This window comes from Phoenix dactylifera, unplaced genomic scaffold, assembly GCF_009389715.1.
Source record: "Phoenix dactylifera cultivar Barhee BC4 unplaced genomic scaffold, palm_55x_up_171113_PBpolish2nd_filt_p 000112F, whole genome shotgun sequence".
Lineage (NCBI taxonomy): Eukaryota > Viridiplantae > Streptophyta > Magnoliopsida > Arecales > Arecaceae > Phoenix > Phoenix dactylifera.
The window spans coordinates 1,122,424-1,130,513 of NW_024067684.1; the positions used below are offsets into that span (position 1 = coordinate 1,122,424).

Below are 8,090 nucleotides of genomic sequence, written 5' to 3' on the forward strand. Positions count from 1 at the left end.
TTTTGGAACTTGTGACCACCGGTTAAAATAAAGCAATCTTATCATTGTGCCAAGACCTATGCCCTTAAGCTTCCAATTTTAAGTTGTAACAAAATCAGTTTTCTCCTTGGTTCGGTAAGAAATCATATATAGATTGATACCGTTCGCTCGGTAAGAAATCATATAAGGCACCATTTTCAAAATGCAACAATAAGCCATTTTGCTTTAACCAAACAAAATTCTGACAAATCTTCTAAAACTCACACATAAACATACAATTCTAAATTCATGACAACGCTAAAGTCAAACAATATCAATTTCTTTCAACAGGGAAACTGTCTCCTAGCAAAGACGGATGAGTTAAGGATACCAACCTTTTCTTTCATAAATATACAGCAACTTCTAGATGCTTAATGAACTAAATACAGCACACCAAAACTAGGAGGACAAAAGATAATCTCAGTAATACAGGTATTAAACCATAGCCAGTCTATGGTACAATGAAGGGAATGACCATTGACATGAAAGTATCATAGGTAAGAGTTGCTGAGCCAGTGTAGCGAGAATCTTTCTCCTTGAATTTTTCTGTTAATCCCTGCAAAAGATATTGATAACCAAGTTCATTCAGATATATGTAGCTAGCATGCCAGATTTACTTTCAACAAAGAGTGATACTCCCATATGTGGAAAATATTGACACATTTTAAGCCAAAACCCTGTTTGATCATCCTAGAAAAAGAGGAGCAAAGAGATTACGTGACTCAGCTTCATATCAATCAAGTATGAACACTAATAATCACCAACAGCATCAGAGATTGACCAGTCAGTGACTAAAATGTTCCGATTCTCCTTCTAATGTTTTGTTCTTTCAAGTTATTGTTAAAAAGGAAGATGTCACCTTCTCTTGCGACAGCTTGCCTTGTGAGTACACCCATGCATATAACATGTTCTTTCTACAAGAGTTCAAAAAAATATGTTTCTTTCTATAAGGCTGCATCTGGTTCAGGAATAAGAAAAACTGGAAGAGCAACAGTAACGCCTATAGGAATACTTATTCCATGAGTTGTTCTAACTTTTGTCGGGCTTCAGATTTTGGAATAGCTTTTGGATGAGGTCTTTTTTGGGTCCATAGAAAAAGTAAAAGGTCGGCATAAATGATGCCTGTATGCCAAGGAATAACTTATGACAGCTCCCCCACCAAATAGTTATCACTATCATACGCAAGTTTGACTAGCGCAACTATTCTTGAGTTATCCCTGTTTCCCAAAGGCTGTTTAGCAGGCACAAGGCTTATTCCAAGCCTAATGCCTGATTATGGCTGGATCAATCACTGCCTTTGGTGTCCAACTAATCCTCTTCATAGATTCAACAATAATACTTGTTTAAAAGTTCAAGCCTAAACTGTCTTGTTGGATGAACATACACTCCATTTCATATTCAAAGTCTAGCATTTTTATACAAATCTAGGAAAGGTTTAAATATTGAATATCTATAATTAAAAAAAAAGTTTCAGCGACCTGTATCATTAGACCACCTGATGAAAGCCCTGACCAACATATAAAAGGAAAACTCATCATGTCTATTGATTCTGAGATTCCACCAAAATGAAGTTTCATTTCCTTACCTTCACAATCATCCCACACCTGCATATACAACAAATGCATAATCAGATTAACAGTCATCTGACGCATGATTGAAAGAAGACAGCAACATCAGAAAACAAATACTCACTCGACAAAGTTGTCCAAATTAAGCGCACCCCTGCCAGTCTTCCCATCAGTGTAATTGGATACTAGAACTTGAATAACAGAAGGTGGAACCGCAAATCCTAGACTTAGGAGTGCATCTCTCAATTCCGTTGAGTCAATTGCACCACTCCGATCTCTATCAAATCTGTCCAAAGATAGCCTGAAAAAAAAGAAGGTGAGACACAACTTCAGTATACTTCTATGTTATTTAAGAAAAATGTCTCCAAAAGGAGGAGGAGGAGTTATCAATTCTTCACTCCTTCTACATGAACATAAGAGAACTCAATTAGTGTAGCACAAGTTTTCATTTTAAGTGGGAAAAATATAAGAGCAAGCAATGAATGAATAAATCACCAGTTGGAATCATCGAAAATAATGAAATTCAGATAAACCATAGTATTACTATTAATATATTCTATGGACCATGTCAGGGGTAAGAAACATGATTATAGTAAAATAAATGAATTAACACTATCACAAACAAAAAGCTGCATTACAAAGGCTTCGTAGTTGGCCCAATAATGTCATCATTGCCGGTTATATAATAATGGTTTCTTCATCAAGTTCAACCTAGAGCATAAAGGGGAGAAACCTTGTAGGTGATATCATTTATATCCATTTTAATACGGGAAAGAAACATGTTTGATAATATAATAAAAAAAAGTTTGAAAAGGAGACCATTAAATTACAGTTTTGAATTAATTGTGGTGAATCAAGGCTAACTACATCCTCTGATCAAACATCCTGGTGAACCACGACACATCCCAAAACTAGTTGCTAATGAATAGTAGAAATAGTGGTAGTCATTTGGGATGTTCTTTCATATTAAGTCAGGTCACAACTACCCCTGCATCCCTTAAACTTTAAGAAATCAAAATTGGTTTTAGGAAAATTAATATCCCATGACCAATCAGAACCCACCCCAAACCAGTCGATATCAATATGATTTTTTTCATTTGCCTCCATCCTTTAATTCAATTTGGAAGGTTCACCGAATTAGTGAAATCGTAATGATTAAAAATGTCGTTGAAGTAACTCAGGCAACCACTTAATATAACATCGTTTAAACTAGCGAACAATTAATGAAAATTGAGACCATGTGCATTTTCTACTGCATTGTTTTCCAGAGCAAGGCAGTGGAACAAACAAATTTAATCTTAGCGTATTATTATACACCATTAAATTTATCCAGGAGGATCATTGAACTTATGTGGTTGTACTACAGTGCATATCACTGAACGAAAGATATCAATATCATCAAATTTATCAAGTTGTCAGGTCACATAAGGAAAGTATGGGGGATCTAGCTGCAATGCAGGTACTATTTCCACAAAATACTCAAGTTAGTTCAACGATTTCTGATTCCTTCTACACTTACTAAACATTAACTAAGTCAAATACAAAATCATACTCAATTTATCAAATTAATAATTTATCATATTTGCAATACGGGAAAGCAAAGTAATGAAATATGAATGCTACAGCGTACCCGCCATTGCCCGAGACAACTCCATAGAGCAGCAAACTCAGCAGGCCCTGCAAGGAAAAAAAAATAATTAAAAAAAAAGAAAAGAAGTCAGCACCGAAGAAAAATTTATAAGGAATAAAGCGTACACGAAAGAAGAAATTTGATGGGTAGATATAATAAACAAATAGCTTTCATAAAGAAAATTTGAGAATTTATGATGCAAGTCGCTGAAGTAATATAGCTCATAAATATTAGCTAAGAACAATCCAACTGGGGAAACAGAAGGCTTTTTTAGGAGAAAATTAAAGAGGGCTCACCCATCTTGGAAGGGTTGTTAGGGTTCTTGAAGAGGAACATGAGGAGCCGAATCGTGCGAAGGCTGAACCTATGGTACCCGGAGGACAGCGCCGCCTGCAGCTCGTACTCGTCGATGAAGCCGCTCCGGTCCCGATCGACGGCCTGGAAGCTACGGATGATCTCGGGATGCGTGCCAGGAGGGAAAGAGTACCCCGCCGCTCCGCCGGCGCCGCCACCCAAGGGATACGGGGACGAGTAGCCATAAGAGGGCGGATGTGCGTGGTAAGGATACCCCGACGGCACCGGAGGCTGGCCGGAGGAGGATGGCTTGGGGCCGGAGGACGGCTCCGGCATCGGCGGGGCCGACGGAGCGTAGCTGTGAGAAGGGTATCGATTGTAATTCGCCATGGAGGAGGCTATAGAGGAGCTTGGGGGGAGTACAAGAGTTTGCTGTTTGGGTTAGGGTTAATAGGTCGGTTTTTACGATCCGAAGCGGAGACGAAGTTTGAGAGGTTTCCTTAAGGCGGCTCGTCGTTTATTAGTTCAGGCTTTGTGGAGCCGTTACTTTAAAAGAAAGGTTGCTTTCCTGTGGGAACCTTTTCGAGAAACGGGTGTGGTCGTGGGGGAATTCCCTACGTTACAGCGTGTCGGCCAGCTGGGAGGCTGCGTGTAAGCTTCAACAAACCGGGATTTTGCCGCGTGGACCGGCTTGCGGCCGGTTTCTTGGTGCCTACTCATTGGTCAAAAGGAGAAAATAATAAAGTAAATAAAAATCTTATCTGGAACAAGAATTGGAAAAATGATAAGTTTCTATCTTTGGAACAAAGAATGCATATGAGATCTATCATCCAAGGAAATAGATTTATTTGAAGTAAAATATTCAAGAATTAACTATTCCTCTGGTCCTCCAAATTTAGGCCTATTTTTTAATGCAATCCTAACTTATATGAAGAGGAGAGTCAAAACTAATATGAAGAAGTAATATATATAAGAAAAATTATATTCATAATACATTATTACATTACTGATTCTACTCTATCTCTAATCATACCCACCCATCCTCTTTTTCCTCCTACCTTCCACAAGAATGGATATAAATATACACAAGAGAAAAGAAATCTACACTACCATAACTCATATATAGCACTCCATCGTACGTTATTCATCTAACCTTCAATTCCATCCCCAGATCTTATTTTTCCTTAACTGCAAGTAAAGAGAGTCTGGTCTAAACCCAAGAAGAATGGAAAACAAAAAAGGATAAACAAAAAGCAAGAAAATGATTTCTATTTTTAAATCACATTAGAAAATTAAGGGACCTAATTAGAGATTTTTAAATGATAAGGGCTATGTAAAAATATTTGTGAAACTTAGAAGATCAAAAACATAATTTATGGTACCTGAGTGATGATGTGGCACATGGATGATGACTTGGTATATGGGTGATGATGTAGCACTCAGCGACTGCACATTTTTGACAAGAAATTCCACAACACGCACCATATCATCACCAATATACTATGTCATTATCCATATATCACATCATTAAAATGAAAACTTTCATCTATTATACCACATCATCATCCATATGGCATGTCGTCATTAATCAGCTATGTAATCATTTATCTAAGCAGTTTCTGTCATATAATTGGCCATATAATTATCGATTAATGCCAGCAGGGATTTTTGATAAGAGAAAGTGGCCGGAATTGGGGGAAGGACGATATTAAAATAGTTGCAAAATAATAGTGACCAAATTTAAGCTTTTGAAGTTCAAGGACTTATTAAAAAACCAACATAAATTTAGAGAATCAAAAGCATAACCAACCTAATACTTAATAACTTCATCATGAAAATGGCTGGTCACATTAGCTTAGATAATACCACTTACATGGCTATTGAAGGGCGTTTGGTCTATGCTTATTAATAGATATGCCATGGCTAGAGTTTCCAAGCTCCTGGATATTACTAGGAAGAAGCTTGGAGGATGGAACAAGCATGTAGCAGGGAACATATTTCTTCATGTGGAAGAAACTGAGATTGCATTTGATTTGTTATAATAGAATGGAATGGCTTGCCTTCAGAGGAGATGGCCCAGCCATGAGGGCACCTCTCTTCCATGTTCGCATCACCATCTTTCCCACCATCATTGACCGCTTCTACTTTGCCCACCTCCTCCTCAAGTTCAATCCTATAAATCAAACCGAATCAAATTTTTTGAGTTAGTTTGAATCGATTTTCATATTAGGTTGCTTTGGTTTTGATTTTAATTTTAGAAATTCGGTCTAAATCGGTTAGGTTTTAAAAATATATCCAAGCCAATAGAACCCGGGTACACTCCCTTTCCCTCTCTCGCGTGAATCACACGTGCCCAACACGAAGGACGAAGAGGGGTTGCACTAACTAAGCTCAGGCCAACAAGAACTAGCCACCAACATTATTCTTCATTGGATCTCTAGGGAACCAGTGGGGGATTTAAATGCAGTACCTCCTGTACTGCAAGGAGGTATTCTAAGAGGATTTTGAGGTGCCCACATCATGAGAATTTTAATAATATGAAAAAACATAAGATTCATAATCTACCCCACACTATTCAGCCAATTTATAATAAACAAATCTTTATGAATGCATTGCATGTTTGATGGGTACAATATGACCAACCCAAGCCATGTACATGTTATATAAAACCAGCCAGAACTTTTCTATGTTGGGCTGCTGTATAAAAACCCAAAATATATTACATTGTCAAGTTTCCAATATTTGCCAAATACGATGTTGAGTATCTGTTGACCCCCTAATGGATTTTGATGAATACAAAACACTAGAGTATAATTCCCTTTATATTAACAATTTACTTGAGCATTTCAAGTGTTTAACTAAGAATATTGTTAAGAATTGTCAAGGCATGTTCCCATATTTTTCGGAGGATTTATTGAAGATTTTTGAGATGAAGAAAACAGATCAGGGGCAGCCGAGACGTCTCCAGTTTGTTCCAGAGACGTCTCTGGCACGTAGAGAAGAAACTGGCACGTCTGGAGACGTCCCCGGCACCTGCCGAGGCGTCTCGCAGGGTCGGAGTCGACTCCCGGCTTTCCGGAGTCGACTCTCTCAGAGACGGCAGAAAGGCCGATTTCAAGGGATGCGCGCGAGTCGTCTCCGAAGGACGCGAAGTCGACTCTCTCAGGGATTCCAGAGGACTTGGTTTTTCGTTGAGAAAACGTCGGAGTCGTCCCCGACGTCGCGGAGTCGTCCCCACGCATAAAGCACAAAAATCCCGAGACGTCCCCCGAGGCACGCGAGCCGACTCTCTCAGAAAAATAGAAAAACAAGAAATCGAGCTGTTCTTCTTCGGAGTCGTCCCCAGAAAGCGCCGAGTCGACTCCAACATCGTCAAAAGATTTTTTATACAGCCGAGACGTCTCTCGTTCAAGCGGAGACGTCTCCGGAACGCCTGGAACGCAACTGATACACTTTTGCAGGTTTGTTTGAAATTCAAACGGCTATATTTTTGTGTCTAACGGATCTATTGCTTGTAGGAGTATAAAAAGGAGCTTTTAAGTGCCTTTAAATAATTTCTCACCAACCAAACATAAGATCATTCAAGAGAGAAGAAAGAGAAAGGTTTTCAAGGGAGTTGGTGCTTTCAAGAGGAGAAATCAAGAGCATTCAAGTCTTCTTCATCTGATTTCGTGCTCATCTACTCACTCCCACTCGGCAATCAAAGCTCGCATTCAAGCCAACGTGATCCACATCGGAAGAACCACCATCACCCACGCTTTCAACGGCAAAGAGGGTTCTTCCGGTTTTGTTGTTCTTCACTGTTTTATTTGCTTTCATAAGAGCTTTTAAATTCTTGTAAAACACTTGAATATTGTACTTGTTCCAGTCAGGGGACTTGGAACAAGGGATAGGCGTCCCAAGCCTAGGTTAAATTGGGGGATTGTAGGGTTCGTTGTTAGCCCGGGGTAAAACAACGAGTTGGGTAGTTCACTCGAAAAACTACCGGACTGTAATCGCTGATTATAGTGGAAAATTCCCAAAGGTGTTTGGGGAGTGGATGTAGGAGCAGTGGAAGCTCCGAACCACTATAAACCCTTGCGTTTGCGATTGACTGTGGTTACAACTTTAATTTTACTTTTGCACATACTCTTGTGTGTTTAGTTTAATTAGACAAAAATTTTAAAACACCCAATTCACCCCCCTCTTGGGTGACCATCTCTGGGCAACAAGTGGTATCAGAGCAGGTGCTCTGTGTATTCTTGAAGACCTAACCGTCTTTGCCAAAGATCAAGATGGCAACACCCTTCAACAATGTTCCTGCTGAGGGGCAGGCTACCAATAGACCTCCACTCTTCAATGGGACAAATTATTCCTATTGGAAGACTAGAATGAGAATTTTTATTCAAGCACAAGATTATGTCTTGTGGAGGGTTATAATCAAAGGACCACACGAACCATCTCACACAGTTAATGGCGTTCAGATTCCCAAACCTGAGGAGGATTGGGATGAGAATGATAGTAAGATGGTTCAACTCAATGCTAGAGCCATGAATTCATTGTTTTGTGCTCTAGATGTAAATGAGTTTAATAGAGTCTCC

At 39.1% G+C, this 8,090-nt stretch overlaps 1 protein-coding gene across 1 annotated transcript; it reads right to left on the reverse strand.

Annotated features, from left to right (window-relative positions):
- Nucleotides 1-233: 233 nt before the first annotated feature.
- Nucleotides 234-4,036, reverse strand: LOC103718005 (probable calcium-binding protein CML48). The gene is made up of 6 exons (XM_039116589.1): nucleotides 3,513-4,036; nucleotides 3,217-3,263; nucleotides 2,573-2,574; nucleotides 1,711-1,887; nucleotides 1,604-1,622; nucleotides 234-574 (listed from the first exon to the last, which is right to left on the reverse strand). Exons 1-6 carry the CDS (start codon nucleotides 3,898-3,900, stop codon nucleotides 470-472), a joined length of 738 nt encoding a protein of 245 aa, XP_038972517.1. The 5' UTR covers nucleotides 3,901-4,036; the 3' UTR covers nucleotides 234-469.
- Nucleotides 4,037-8,090: the final 4,054 nt, after the last annotated feature.